We start from the raw sequence: 16,416 nt of genomic DNA on the forward strand, positions 1-16,416 counted from the left end.
ACCGCTCAGGCCTACATCATGCATAAAAATATTGTCTTTATGGTAATTACTCAATGGCCATCCTAATGTTTAATTGTTAAAGCTTCTGGAAAAGAAGAAAAGAGTCCAACTCAAGGATATGGGGGAGGATTTGGAGTGCCTCTGTCAGATAATGAGAACTGTGGGGCCGAGACTTGATCATGAGAAAGCCAAGGTAAGCTGCTTTAAGACTGCTATTGGGATTTTTAATGCATTCAGGCACAATGGTATTTCCTAACACCCCCTTCTTTTGCAGTCTTTAATGGGTCAGTACTTTGGCCGTATGCGATCCTTAATGAACAACAAGGAATTGCCTGCTAGGATTCGTTTCCTGCTTCAGGATACAGTGGAGTTGCGCGAGAACAACTGGGTACCTCGGAAAGCTTTTATTGATAATGGACCGAAGACTATCAACCAGATCCGTCAGGATGCAGTAAAGGTAAAACCCCTAATAGAAATGGGTCACAACGGTCAACTATTCGATTAGTGAGGCAGACATGTTTGTCATTTTGTTTTGTTTTTTGTTTTTTCTCTCTCTTCATTGGCTGTTGGTTTACACTGTAAAACTAATTTCATCCCCCTTTAAAGCACTGATGCTACAGCCATACTGTTGTTGTCAAAAGTACAGGTACTTCGATACCAAGTCGGTTCTAAAATAAAAAAAAAATATGTAACGATACCAGCGGTTCTCCAGAATCGGTAGTACCAAGCACAGACTCGATCCGATACCCGCACCCTGCCAGACTGACACACGACAGCTTTCAAATGCTCGCGTGTTCTTGGTTACTCCTTTTTAAACAAATGCGGAATTAATCAAATTAAAATCGTGATATATCGGTTTAGGGGCACTAGAGAGCAGGTGATGGAGTAGAACGTGTCCGGCTGAGCTCCTGCCTAATCTATTTTATATCGTTATTGAATCGGTGCTTTTTTTGTAAATTATCAAAACATCACAAAATATACTCATACACCCAGCGAAAGTGATGGCTATTTTCATTTAGAGTAATGGCTTCTAATCTTCGAAAATACAAATACAGCGGATCCTTTAACTCCAGGCCCAACACCTTCGATGCAGAGTTCAACTGTTGACTCCTCCCAACACGGACCCAGGTGAAACGGATATGGAAGATTTAAAATCCCAGATCCTATTGGCCTTAAAAGCAGACATCTCCTCTGTTATAAGGACAGAACTTAAGAATTCCCTCACAGAAGATTTTATCTACCTAAAAAGTGAGCTCTAGGCAGTCAGAACGGAGCAAGCCAATAACACGGCGCTAACGTGGACAGATTGATCAAATGAAGGCTACAATTAAGGACATGGAGAGCGGCATGTCAACATGGACTGAGAACTACAAAGTACCGTGACCACCTTGAAGGTTGAGCTAATGGAGCTACGAGATAAATGTGAGGACATGGAAGGAAGGATGCGGAGATGCAACATTCGGATTTTGGGGGTTTCAGAGGGGCCTGGATCCGCCTCCACTGAGTCAATTTCTAGGCTGCTGTCAGAGGTGCTTAAACTGGATAAAGACATTATTGTGAACCGCTCTCATCACAGCCGAAGGCCAAGGACCCATGGTGGTAAACCATGTGTAATTGTAGCAAAGCTGCACTACTATCAGGACTATTGAGGTTTTACGTCAACCATGTAATCAAGCTCCACTCAGGTTCAAGGATGATCCCATCGCCATCTTCCCAGACTATACTGCCAGTGTCGCCAAGGCACGAGCCGCATTCACAGATGTCAGGAAATTACTGCGAGAGCAACGAGGCATCCGATACGGCATACGGTTTCCTTCTCGATTGCGTATTACTCACTACGGTACAGACATAAATTCCTGGACCCGGACAAAGCCAAGGCTTAGTTAACAAGCACATCATCACGGCAGGAGAAAACGGGGCATAATTGAGGACGTCAACATTCTGTTAGTCTCTAATACAAATCCGGTGGGATGTTCACAATTACCTACAAAGACGGTGTTATGTTATATTAATTACTCTATTTAACTGCGTTTGTTTTCGTCTTAAAGGTTATTCCGATCCAATGTAATGTTTATTTTAGACCTTTAAAAGGAAAGATAGGAAGCTATTCTCTCACTCCCATCTAAAGTATAGACTTTGTATAAAACAGTGTACCTAATACATCAGTGGGTGAATATTCAGATTTATTTTATGTTTGGATAGCAAAGACATAAAACTAACTATATTTAAGCGGACGGAAGATTTCCAAGTTAGCAATAAGACTTAAATATTTTAAGTCTCAAATTAATCTGATTTGAAACTGCAAGTGAATCTAGGTATCCTATCAGTTGCAGGCTAGATGCCTATCGGTCAATAGAAGCGTGAGGGCAAAATATACTGGATTTAAAAACACTCACTTGCTCTTGTTGCCTAATCTAATGAGGCTACTACTTAGTCTTTAAGTTTATGAAAAACTGGGGTTATTGTTATATATTGCGGTTTCATTTAAGACAAATTGGGTGGGAGCTCAACTTGGATTAGTGTAGATGTTACCCAAATAAGCACATGTGTGGATACATCTGTAAGGGGTTCCTGGTTCATCATGTTCATCTTGATGACAAGGGTAGGGGAAATGCCAGACTAGTTTTTCCATATCTGTGTGTACTAATATCAAACTCCGTGTACATCAGGAGATGCTTATGTAACACATCACTGTTCTCAGCTCCACATGATCAACGTTAATACTTCATTTCAGGCAAATGGTTGCTCAGTTAAATTGGTGAGTTGGAATGTTAAATCTCTCAATCATCCTGTAAAACACAAAGATATTTACTCACTTGAAACGCCTTAGGACCGACATTGCATTTCTTCAGGAGATCACAGTTGACTTAAGGGAGGATGGGTAGGCCAGGCTTACCATTCTAATTTTCAATCAAATGCTAGAGGGGCGGCTATAATAATTAGTAAGAATACACCATTTGTCGCAACAAGCATGGAGTCTGACCCTTGGAGGTGATTTCAACTGTGTCCTTTCTCCTGTCTTAGACTGTAGCTCACCCAGGATTGTTCCTGCCTCCAAGTCGGCACATACTATTCAGTATTTCCTCAAAGCATATGGAATAGCTGATGTATGGCGATTTCGTAATCTTACTGCCCGAGGCTATTCTATTTTCACCCTGGTACATAACTCATATTCACAAATAAATTACATATTTATGGACAAGCCTCCTTTCATCGGTTATAGAATGCAATTACGAAGCTATAGTCATATCGGACAATAGCCCACTGACCGTAATGTTACATATCCACGCCAAACAGCTGAGTTATCGTCCTTGGAGGCATAATCCAACTCTTCTCTCAGACGAAGTGTTTGTGAACTATGTTGCATCTGAGATAGAATCCTTGTGAGGCACTGAATGCATACTTAAGTGGTCAAATCATCTCGTTCTTTGCAAGCTAGAGAAAAGATAGGAGTGATTGACTCCTGCAGTTGACGGATCAGATTTTGGAGCTTGATTAGTTACTCACCATCACCAGCAATACTTAAACAGCATCTGTTGTTACAAACTGAATACAACCTTGACAACTAAACACGCAGAATATCTTGTCTCCAAATTGCAGTGTATTTTTTTTTAGCACGGAGCAAAAGCTGGAAAACTCTTAGCTCTTCAACTGCGTCAAAAAACAGCTCATCAGGTTATATCTGAGATACGTGATGCCCAAGCCTTGAAGCATACAGACAATGCAGAGATTAATTCATATTTTCATAGATTTTATCAATCGTTATATTCCTCAAGCCTGCCTTCTAGTTTATTAGCTCTAGATGATTTAAAAAAAAATAATTAAATGTTCCATCCATAGACCCAGAAATAGCTGCTGACCTGGATTTGTCAATTACGATCCCTGAGATAAATTCAGCAGTCAGAAGTATGCAGAATGGTAAATGTCCAGGTCCAGATGGATACCCCTCTGAATTGTTTAAATTCTATACTCAACTTTCCCCATTATTACTATCAGTTTTTGAAGAATCTCATCTATCTCAATCTTTACCTCAAACTATGCGTCAAGCATGCGTCATCTCTTTAATTTTAAAAAAGGACAAAGATCCTCTTGAATGTAGCTTATATGGCCCGATCTCACTTTTGAATACTGATGCTAAAATCCTAGCAAAAGTCCTGGCTCGGCAAATGGAGGGAATCCTCGCATTGGTTATCTCGCCTGACCAAACTCTTTTTTTTTTTTTTTTTTTTTTTTTTATTAAGAACCGATACTCTTTCTTTTAAATTAGATGTCTTGCAAATGTCATTTATGGCTCTTCTGCATCCAGTACCTCAGAAGTGGTCCTATCGCTAGATGCTGAAAAAGCATTTGATTGGTTCAAATGGGATTTTCTTTTCTAGACTCTTTGGTTTTGGTCCTAAATTTATATCATGGATTGAAATCCTCTATGCATCCCCAATGGCTGCTGTGCTAACAATAACATCACCCTTCTTTGAATTACAGCGCGGCACAAGACAGGGATGTCCTTTTATCCCCACTTCTTTTTGCTGTGGCAGTCGAACCACTTGCCATAGCCTTGAGGACATCCACCAATATCAAGGGTGTGTGGAGGGGAAACTTAGCATAAAGTATCACTTTATGCTGACAATATGTTACTGTATATTTTTGTGACCCATCCTCAAGTCTTCCAAACTTAGTAGATCTACTCAATGAATTTGGCCAGCTATCCGGCTATAAAGTCAATTGTCAAAGTGAATTAATATCAATTGGGACCGCAATTCCAAATATTTCCCTCTCCCCAATCCCTTTCAAGATTGCTACTAAACTCAAATATTTGGGGGTTTGGATTACACACAATTACAAATATCTTTACAAAGCTAACTACCAGCCTCTTCTGTCTCATATAAAACAGGATTTTGAAAGATGGAACTCCTTGTGTCTCTCCCTAGGCAGAAGGATTAAAGTGTTTTGCCCAAATTTTTATCTTTTCCAGTGTCTTCCAGTCTTTCTCACCAAGTCTCTTTTTAATAATCTAAATGCTCAGATTACAAATTTTGTCTGGAATAAAAAGCGCCCCAGGGTAACGGACAGAATATTACGAAGACCTCGCAAATTCGGGGGTATGGCACTTCCAATTTTTTTTTTTATTATTGCTGGTCAGCGAATATTAGGGCAATACTCTACTGGATAAAAGATACTACAGCCAGCTGGGCAATAATGGAAAGAACATCCATTCATTTCAACCCTTTATCAGTATTATGTACTAAGCTGCTATTGGCACATTCTGTGTCTAGTTTCACATCCTGTCCAGTTGTGTTGCACTCTATTAAGATTTGGTACCAATTCAGGCATCATTTTGCACTTAACCTTCCATTTGCCACACCAGTAATGGAAAAACCATATGTTCACCCCATCCATAATAGATGCAGCATTTGATATATGGTCTAAAACAGCATCATGTCACTATATGACCTCTATATGGAAGGAGCATTTGCCTCGTTTGAGCAGTTGGTTCAGAAATTTGCTATCCCTAAGACACACTTCTATAGATATTTACAACTTCGAAGCTTTGTGACCTCTCATTCCAGTTGCTTCCCCTCTTGCCCTACCCAATCTCTCGTAGACTCTGTTCTGGAGCATAAAATTTATGAACTTCTTAATATCGCAGTTTAGACTCTTTAAAACAAAAATGGGAAAAAGAAATGTAAGCGCAAATATTAGATTATGCATGGCACTTAGCAATCCAAAGAATATATTCATCCTCCATCAGTCTTGGGCAAACGGATATTCAGTTCAAAATTATACATCGCCTCCATTGGTCTAAGGCTAGATTGGCTAAGATCAGGAGCGATCTTGATCCTACATGTGACTGATGCAAACAATCGGCAGCCACTTTATATCATATGTTCTGGTCATGTCCGAAGCTATTAAACTACTGGGGTTCGATCTTTTGAGATGTTTTCTAAAATGTGTTGGGCCTCATGTATTCAGATAGAAGACAAAGGCAGGCCTAACAGTCATAAAAACATTCCTCAAGCCCCCTCCTAAGTCGTAAATTTTACTGATAAAAATCGCACCAAAATCAAACAAAGGGAGTCCAAAACAGACTACAGATCCATGAAGCCTTGCTCACTAAAGGATCGAGCGCTCAACTCCTATTGGATGAGGCACACAACAGAACATCCCTCAAACATGACATCATCAGGACTTCAAATAATTCTGAAATGCTTCCAAAGTGGCTTCCAGCGACTTCGTTCACCGAATACGGACGTAGCTTTTTGCTGCTCTCTGGTGCAACCTCGTGGCTTAAGGAAGTAATGTCCGACTTGAAACTGTAGCCATACAATCTCCATCTCGCTGGACGAGTTGAGATTAATCTGTGTTCAACCGAACACTCTAACGGATCCGAAGGAGACCGCCGAGCAATTCGCATCTTCATCCGTTGGCCTACAGAAGTGAAGAGATTAAAGATTTCTCTTCCATCTTCAATCAAGTCGACATGTCTGAGTTCTCCGCCAGCCCGCCGAGAATCAACAGCCGTACCGCCCGCCGACAGCGCGAGGAAACTGCCCCCGTCATCACCCGAGCCTCAAGGAACCGGGTCAAAGTTAAAGGATGGAGGAAAACACATTCTACCTGTGTCCTCATGCGATTCAAGTAAGAGGTTTACGTCTGGGCAGAGACAGAATATTATAGTGTGTTATTCTTGTGTTTCAAGGTTTTTGCTTGTACAGTTTACAGACCGCCATGTCCGCTAATTATTAATACTCAGGGTATTAATTATCACGAATTTGTTTTGCTGTATTGTGGTCCAACCAAATTGGACTGTTGTGCATTTTCGCCATCGCGGGTGAGACAGCAACTGAGTTCATCCATTAAAGAGTCAAATAACAAGGGACTTTTACGAGCCCTGCTCGTAAAACCGCGTCTCTGAGTGATGAACACGGCTGCTTTATCTCCAGCTATCGCGAAATCAGCTTTCGGGCTGTCACTTAATCATCTCTCTCTCTCTCTCTCACTAACCACACTGACACACACACACTGTCACACACACACCTTATGTGTTATAGGATTATTTTGATTTCCATATCTAATCATATCACTGTTTAGTTTGTAGTTGTAAGTCGGAAGTTCATTGACTGCATTGTATTAATTATTAATTGATATTACTGCATAAATAAACTTCGTTTATATTACAAAGAGACGTGTTTTGGTTTGTTTTGCATACGCCTGTGTCACGCTGACGGGATGTCAGTGCTCGGATTCAAACCTTCATTGTTTTTGTTTTTTTTTCCCGAAAATCGATTTTCTTTGGATGCCGATTTTCCTAAGAAAACAATCTAATATTGAGACCGTTTTAATATTCGGTTATTAGTCCTGATTCCAGGGTGGTGCCCCGTCAATGTTAATCCTTGTTAATATTCTGTTGATTTTTGATAATTGATAATTATCTTTGATTGAATTTGAATGATCAATAAGAGTGTTAATTTTAATGTTTCATCGACGTTAACAATTAACGATTATCTTTGATAACTGTTGATTTAAAGGATTAAAAAAGCTAACATTGATTCTCATCAATGTTCTATTGATTTTAATAATTAATAATTATCTTTGATAATTATTAATTATTGCTAATAACCAAACTTGCTCCTAAACCTGGCACACTACATTTACTGGAGTCCCATATGAGGTTTTAATGAGTTAGATACAATTAATTAATTTAAATATTGATTAATAACTACAGAAATAATTAATTATTTCTGATAGTAACACTGATCTAAACAACCAGTAAAGCCCTACAAATGTTTGGTCAATCGATTGCTCCAACAATGTCTACCGCAGTATTTGGAGTAATTAGTCAGGATGCTAACTTAAGCAGATCCCAGTCTGATGTTATCGCCTTTTTTTTCCTCTCTCTCTCTCTCTCTCTCTCTCTCTCTCTCTCTCTCTCTCTCTCTCTCTCTCTAAGTACAAGAGTTATGATACATCTGTTACATTTTTCTTTTATCAATAAAAAGACCTTGATAAAAAAAAATCGTGATCTGTCCTTGTGTAATTATGAAACTGTGAAAGGCTGAAATCTTTGGCTGTCTTATTTGGAAGGCTGCATGCTAGGTAGGACACATCCTTTGAAGGCTGCGGTATACCGAGCATCCTCCTTTAAACAAGTCTCATTTAAACGAGACTGCCTTCGTAGGACAAACGTAACGTAACACGGTTGCTATGACAGCACGCCACTCTTTAATAAGCGCCAGTGCTTTGAGTGAGAAGGTAACAAATTCCCTTTGGAAGGAAATGTATGAGGTACATTTTAGGAGAGATATAATGATGTAAAGAGAAAAGAAAATAGATTTTACAGGTGTACTTTTAGTCTTATACTTTATTTTAATTATATAGTAATATAATTATATATTATATACTCTGCACCCATCTACTGAGGTGCTTCAACTTGGGAATTAACATTCCTTGCGTTTGAACATCATGTTTACGGCCAAATTGGCGTAATTTTTTTCAGAAGGCTGCATTCGAAGTGTCCTACTCGCTTTTCTGAAACGAGACCGCCTCTGACGTATGTGGCAGACAAATGCAACCTCCAGAGGAGGCATCCTTTCAAACGAGACACAGCCCTTGTCTGCATGAGCTGTGTGCTTTAATTGAATGTGTGAAGCAGACCGCTCGTACACTGTAAACTCAAGACATGGAGAATAATTTGTGTTGTATGAGCCGGAGCACTAATCCACTGAACCTCACAGCATATGTAGACTATTTATATAGTTAAATCACAGCATTGGCGCTTAAATGATCACACTGGGCCATGTAGTGGAGTGTTTATCCATCAGAAGTAGTGAAGCTTCCACCAAAACCACCTGTCAAAATATAAGCAAGATTCAAAATAAAAGCTACACGCATGAAAAGAAATTGCAAGATCTATTTTACAACTGTATAGTAAAATGTAATACACTGTAGTAAAAGCCTAATAAGAACAATAATAGTAAATTAATAATACAAGTTAAGCAATATATCACAAGCAAGAGTGCTGTTGTACTGAAAAGTTTGTAAAAATGCAATGGTATGTTAAAGTAATTGTTCTTTTTTACTTAGTTTTTGAAAGTTTTAAGAATGAACTTGATTAGACACCATTTTGATGATGAAATTAAATGAAACTTAAAACATGGAATTCTGGAAAAATAAAATTGATATATACATATACATATATACACATACGTATATATCAATTGCACACAGACGGATGCAAAATGCATTTATGAACAGCCCCTTAAAGAAAGTCCAACTTTTAAGAACGTGTCAAGACCCTTGAATTCTGTTCAGTTTTGTGCGCCATGTAGCTTTTTTTTTTTCTCAACGGGGGAATGTTTTGTAAGCGCCGCCTAAAAGTCATCTGATTGTGGTTGGGTGAACCCATCTTAATTAAACTTTTTTTTTTTTTTTTTTTTTTTTTTTTTAATTTTATTTATCCCCATAGACTTTCATCTGCATTTTCTTTCTTTGCAGGATTTGGGTGTTTTTATTCCACCAATGACTCAAGGAATGAGGACCGACTTCTTTCAAGAAAACCCTTTCTTGCCAACGAGAATTAAACCTGATCGAGAGACTCTTGGGGGATTAGCGGATATGTTTGGGCAGATGCCAGGTATGTCCTGAAGTGCATTGACATTTGTGGACCAGGTGGTGCATGACTTAAATTGCCCTATGGTTCATTACCAGATGTATGAACTTTTGTTTGGTTGCAGGTAGTGGGATTGGTACTGGCCCTGGGGTCATTCAGGACAGATATTCCCCTACCATGGGCCGTCGTACAAACCCGCTTTTTAATGGACATGGTGGGCACATGGCCCCTGCACCCCAGCCTTTCATGAAATCTAACCAGGTAAATACCAACTGCCTGAGGATTTTACTTTTTAAGCCATTGAAATTGCCTGAATTACATAGATTAATGTGTATCGTTTTTTAAAAGGGGCAGAATCTGCTTTTCCAGAACCAGACTCATTCATCTCAACAGCAAGCTCAGTCCAAGGATATGCCGCCACGTTTTATTAAGAAAGGACAGCTCAATGCTGATGAGGTATAAACGGTTTTCAGTTCGCATACTGAACATATTTGCGCTACGTTCACACAGTCAGTGTTTGGGATTGACAACCGCATTTACTTACAGGTGTGAGTCTTGAAATGTCCTGTGCATACAACAGTTTACAATAGCGGCTTGAATACTGTCCATATGAACGAACAACCGAAGTCAAGCTCAAAGTATAACATATGAAACCATAGTGACAGTGACTACGTAAATATCAGTGATTGTGATGTCCATAACACCGGCATGTCGTCTCACATGCTGCGTTATTAAATGAATGAGTCCAAATGAGGTGCGAGTTCATCCATCAGATCATTATTAACCAAAACCGGCTTTGAATGCTTTTTAACCGATTGCAGAGCACAGCTTTTGTGTTGCACTGTCAAAGCACATAAAATTGGTGATTTGTATTGTCCCATTTTTGCCTAAAATAGTGTAACTTTAAAAGCTCACAACTTCCATATTCCAAAGGGAATAGGGCATTTATTGAATACAAGCTGCAAAAACAGAGATAAACGCATTAACACATGACCACCAAAAAAATAATGGAAAGGGGGAGGGGTAAATAAAATTTTAAATTAAAGTTGCCAGAATAAAAAAATTCTCCCTTCATCTTTCAGATAAGCCTGAGACCGGCTCAGTCATTTATTCTGAACAAAAACCAAATGCCAAAGTTGCAGCCACAGATACCTACCATGATTCCTCCCAGTGCTCAGCCTCCACGCACATCCACTCCACCACTGGGACAGGTAAGCAGTACTATATTTTTCATATAGGAACACAAGAAGCTTTCCTTTAGTTTTAAATGGCATTTTATACTACTGTTTCTGTGCAGCCACCGCAGCTTGGCCTGAAAACCAACCCGCCTCCCATCCAGGAGAAGCCACAGAAGACTAGTAAGAAACCACCTCCAGCTAAAGAGGAACTGCTTAAGATGACTGTGCGTACCACTCAGTGTTTCATAAAATCCATTACTTGTGTTGGAGTGACTTGGCGCTCATCAAGAATTGTCTTTTAGGAAACGGTTGTGACGACTTACCTGAGCAGCAAGAACATGAATGATGCAGTGAACGGAGTGAGGGAGATGAGAGCTCCTAAACACTTCCTGCCTGAGATGTTGAGTAAGATGATCATTTGCTCACTGGTGAGTCCAGATGACGACCGCGAGCATGTCAGCACTCTGATCAACACGCTCCGTATGGAGGGACTGGTCACTGGGGAAAACTTCATGCAGGTGCTTGCACGTTTTGGCTCAAAGTCACCCTGATGCATCTTTGCTCAAATTGGGACTCATCAAATCTTATCGTATTACCCATTTCACAGGCGTTCCTTAATGTTCTGGACCAGTGTCCCAAGATCGAGGTGGACATTCCCTTGGTGAAGTCCTACCTGGCTCAGTTTGCTGCCCGGGCAATCATTGCTGACCTAGTGAGCATGGCAGAGTTGGCCCACCCTCTGGAGAACGGCACCCATTTCCCTCTTTTCCTCCTCTGCTTGCAGCAGATGGCCAAACTGAAAGATCGGGAGTGGCTGACTGACCTGTTCCAACAGAGCAAGGTCAACATGCAGAAGATGCTTCCAGGTATTTTGTCAGAATAAAAAAAATTTTTTTTTGATTTTGTTTAGTTGAATTTGACATTTAATGAAACTACAAGATGCCTATTAGAGAGCTGTTTTAGTTTATTTTTATTTTTGTCTATTGTGTACTATACAAAATAACAGGGTTGACATTTAACATTGTCCTCTCCTGACAATCATATGATAAATGTATTAGAAAATAAATAGCATCTTGTGTTCAATTTGAATAATCCATTTACTCCTGCAACTTGAGTCCGAAGTAACTCGTTTTACGTGATTTAGAACTTAATGATATCAGCTGGTCGAACACGCTGCAAACCAAAATGCATATGCTTGCTTCAGACATATGAAAGCATAATTTATAGAGATGGTAATAGCGTTTTAAGTAGCCTATACGCAGTGTTTTGCTTTACAAAGTACTTCATGCAACCAGTGTGAATATTTTGTCCCATCACGATATTGTTCTAACAAACTCTAGACCGTTGTCAAAAACAACTCCTCATATGCACACAATGTTTCATCACACTCATAGTAAAAACATTCAGTCAGTGAATGTTCCTCTGTTTTTCATAGCACAAAATCGTTTTGCTGCCAAAGTGAAGTCAAATATGTCCAGTGTTTCCCTACAATTTGAGATTCACATAATCCTGGTGTCCTTCTCACCACAAGATGGCAATGCAAGGCTGTTTTAATGTGATTCTGAAATGAGAAGCTTCTAAATGCGGTCACGTGAAACGGGAATATCGCAGACTGCTTTTGCCAGTGTGCGGAATACAACGCTGTAGTCGAGAATTAGGTTTCTGCAAGATTCCGGAACATTTAAACCTCCATGGCATCTTGCTGTACGCTTGTGGCATCGACTGAAGGGGTTGCTGACGCATCGTTAATATTTTCACCAGACGTTGTGTCCAACATTGTGTCAGCACGCATGCAAACCACTCACTTTTCAGCCAAAGTCACCTTTTCTGAAGCTAATTTCCCCAAATTGTTCGGTAAAATTTTCTACATTTTTCTTTATTAAAATCACTTGAAAGGGTCACTAAGCTTAAACACTTAAAGCTTTGAATACAACAAACAAATCAATATAAATTATACATCTGGAACATCTGCTATGACTTTTTCACCACTCATGAGTTTGCGCACTGTCAAACCTAAAGCTGTTTTTTTTTCATATACAGCATAGTCACAGTTTATAAACGGATCGTGGCTTTAAAAGCAGGTGCTTCTGTTTAAAACGAGGCCAAATACTGCATGACATCTTGACATGCTGCTAAGCGGCTTAATTTTTTACTTAATTTCCAGAAAACCGTACTTAATGGGAAATATAATGGAGCAAAACGGTGCCCACCCACTTTTACCGCTGTCTGGGTTCTGGAAGTATTTGTATGTATTTTCCTCAAGTTCAGCTCGCTGCTTAACTTGTTTGGCTGCGGGTCTTTCATTGGTGGATCTGTCTGTGCTGGACCATGGGTAGTGTAGTTGTTCGCCAGGAATTATGCTATTAAACAATTAAAACAATGAATTTGAAATAATGTGGACTAATGGCTTTAAGGCCCTATACTATCGATGAACGACCTCGGAGCTCACGTTAGGTTGGTGTTAAAAGGTTTAAATCAATTTGTCTATGGAAAAAGTTAATGGGATTTTTACTTCTGGAACCAGACTGTTAAACTCTATAGAGTGGTAACCAAGTTGATTCATAACCTGGGGGCACAACTTCGTCTTTAATGCATTCTCAACTAAAATCGAAAGATTCTCGAATTAGATTCTCTAATTTAATTTAATCAATGTACATAATATGCTAATACATTAAAGAGATGGAAATGGGACTGGGGCATGGCCAAAAAGTCATCTTCATAATAAAGGATTTTTGTTTTGTATTTAGAATTTTATTTAATGCATTTAGAAAAATGTAGTATTGTTAAATCTAAATGCAATAACCTGTAGGAAAAGTTGGTATCAGGTGTTAGTTTTTTGTGTTGTGTGATATATATATATAATTTTTTTTTTTTTTTTTTTTTTAACGTATGGACAGTTGTTCACTTGCCATATCCCTGCCTTTGCCCACAGAAATTGATCAGAATAAGGACCGCATGTTGGAGATTCTGGAGGGGAAGGGCCTGAGCTTTTTATTTCCCCTTATGAAGCTGGAGAAGGAACTGCTGAAGCAAATTAAAGCTGATCCAGCCCCGCAAACCATCTACAAGTGGATCAAGGACAACATTTCTCCAAAACTGCACACCGATAAGGGTTTTGTTAACATCCTGATAACCAGGTATGGACGTGGACTGGCTGTCTGCAACATTCAAAATAAGTGCTTTCACATGTCTACCTCTTGAAAGAAATAGTTAAACCAAAAATGAAAATTCTCTCATTTACGTACCATCATTCCATCCCAGATATGTGACTTTTTCTGCAGAACACAAAGATTTTTAGAAGAATATCTCAGCTCTGTAGGTCCATACAATGCAAGTGAATGGTGACAATCTTTTATGCTGCCTTTTATGTGCTTTTTAGAGCTTTAAAGAAGTCCATACGACTCCAGTGGTTTAATCCATGTCTTCTGAAGTGATCCAATTGGTTTTGGGTGAGAACAGACCAAAAAGTAACTAATTTATAACATGATCGCCAAGGAGACTGCAGTGGCCAGATTTCAAGCTCTATTACACTTCCTAGCGCCATCTTGCACTTTGCGCATGCGTCAAGCACCAGGAAGTGTAATCAAGCTTGAAATCATGATTGTGCCTAGAGACTGCAATGGCAAGATGTACAACAAAAAGTTAATTACATTTTGGTCTGTTCTCACCCAAAACCAACTGGATCACTTCAGAAGACATGGATTGAACCACTGGAGTCATATGGATTACTTATGTGCTTTTTGGATATTAAAAGTTTTGGTCACAATTCACTTGCATTGTGTGGGCTTACAGAGCTGAGATATTCTCAAAAAAAACTTTGTTTTGTGCAGAAGAAAGATATACACATCTGTTCTTTTAATAAACCTAAACCATTTCCCCCAAACAATTGTAGCTTTTTGCAGTACATTTTCCACGAGATGTATTCCACTGAGGAAGAAGACCAATTATCTGCACCAACGAAAGAACAGCTCGACCAGGAGAATCAGCTGCTGCTTGCCTTCAAACCGGTGATGCAAAAGTTCCTGCATGATCACGTGGAACTGCAAGTCAGTTCGCTGTATGCGCTGCAAGTCCACTGCAATGCCCATGCTTTTCCCAAAGGTATGTCTAAAAAACAAATGCAGTAAAACTGACAAATCCTATCTGAGCTTCTGGGTTCCCACAGTCATGGAAAAGATGTTGATATCAAGAAGTCTAAATATTTCTCTTTGTTCATTCTCTGTAAAATGATCTTAAAAGTCCTTATCCCAATAATTATAAAAGAGAAAAATTATGGAAAATCATTGGTCAAAAGGTGTGTGACTGCTGGAGTTTTATTTACTAAGATAGAAATGTAAGTAATGAGAGGAAATAAAAGGGAATTTTAAAATTGTGATTTTCCAGGCTTGTAAAAGTCATGGAAATTAACCATTTTAGCTCTGAGGGTGTTTTTAAAGATTTCCTGTTTCAGTGGCATACACAAAATGTAAAGGCTTGAAACAAAACAGAAAAAAAAAAAAGAGGGTCAAGTGTTTGGTATAATTTAAGAAAACGTAAATAATGATAGATTGATCAATTCTGAGACTCGGCCTAAGAGACTGAAATCACAAACAAAATCACAATCATATCAACAGAGTTAAAATTTTGTGCTGATACGACGAAGCAATCAACAGTTATAGCATTACAAAAATAAGTTATCCTAGTGTCCAAAAGTAATTAGTAATGAGATTTCACAGAATGAGATCCATTCTGTGCCATTTTAGTCATTGAGTCTGTGTTATGTACTTGGCGCCATCTCATGGTGGCCATATATTACAGTCATCAATCACGTCTCTCTGCCCAATTATGGATGACTTTTTGCACCAATCTGAACCCAATCCGATTGGTTTAGCATTCTATAACGCTACATTTCCGATGACGTCATCTGATCCCGGAAGGCCAACGTGTTTTCAGCCAGATTGCCTAATGCTGTGTGCACATTGTGCTTTGTGTGAATTATCTAATGATCTTTGCATCCGATTAGCTTGTTCAGGCTCGTTTTCAAAGCTAATTGCTGCCTTTAAGTAATGGAATGTGATCTTTTATGTTCCGTTTATTTTTCATGGAGTTATATGTGGAAATGCGGCATATAAGCAACACGTGTTCACATGAAACAATGTCAGAGACATATACCTGGCTATTACTTGTTATATTTTTGTCTGTGAATAAAACAAATAGGCTAGTTGTATTCTAGTCTTTGAGAGCTTTCCAACAATATGATACATGGCTATTTGAGTTTGATGATTTTACCGATTACAATAATATGTACAGTTTAAATTTATTAATAATCAAAATGGAACACTTTATTTGTCTTTAAATTGTCAAAATGCCTACATGCATTGTAAGTAGAGCTTCTGAACGATACCTATTTTGTGTTTAAGACTGTAGTTATTAATATTTTGATAATTGATTTCTCTCGGCCCATCTGACATTAAAGGATCTATAAGATCTTTGGTCTTGGAAATTTCTATAGTGCATGTTTTTCTATTTATGCTCTTAAATACTAAGACTATTTCATTTGCTAGAAAGTGCACTCACAAAAGAGAAGTCTCATTAAAAATTATTTTTATGTCCTTTTCTGTGATTTCTCCAAAAATTAGGAAAGACTGGAAA

General features: G+C 38.8%; 1 protein-coding gene across 1 annotated transcript in view; it reads left to right on the forward strand.

The window, feature by feature from the left end:
• The window catches only part of LOC127412694 (eukaryotic translation initiation factor 4 gamma 2-like), a 30,373-nt gene that overhangs the window by 12,690 nt on the left and 1,267 nt on the right, over positions 1-16,416 (forward strand). The window contains exons 8-18 of the mRNA XM_051649272.1: positions 83-193; positions 275-457; positions 9,493-9,631; positions 9,732-9,868; positions 9,956-10,063; positions 10,690-10,818; positions 10,905-11,009; positions 11,088-11,303; positions 11,393-11,651; positions 13,718-13,922; positions 14,678-14,886. Coding sequence (XP_051505232.1) covers positions 83-193; positions 275-457; positions 9,493-9,631; positions 9,732-9,868; positions 9,956-10,063; positions 10,690-10,818; positions 10,905-11,009; positions 11,088-11,303; positions 11,393-11,651; positions 13,718-13,922; positions 14,678-14,886 — 1,801 coding nt within the window. The remainder of the gene's footprint in view (positions 1-82; positions 194-274; positions 458-9,492; positions 9,632-9,731; positions 9,869-9,955; positions 10,064-10,689; positions 10,819-10,904; positions 11,010-11,087; positions 11,304-11,392; positions 11,652-13,717; positions 13,923-14,677; positions 14,887-16,416) is intronic.

The sequence above is a fragment of the Myxocyprinus asiaticus genome, chromosome 2 (genome assembly GCF_019703515.2).
Source record: "Myxocyprinus asiaticus isolate MX2 ecotype Aquarium Trade chromosome 2, UBuf_Myxa_2, whole genome shotgun sequence".
Lineage (NCBI taxonomy): Eukaryota > Metazoa > Chordata > Actinopteri > Cypriniformes > Catostomidae > Myxocyprinus > Myxocyprinus asiaticus.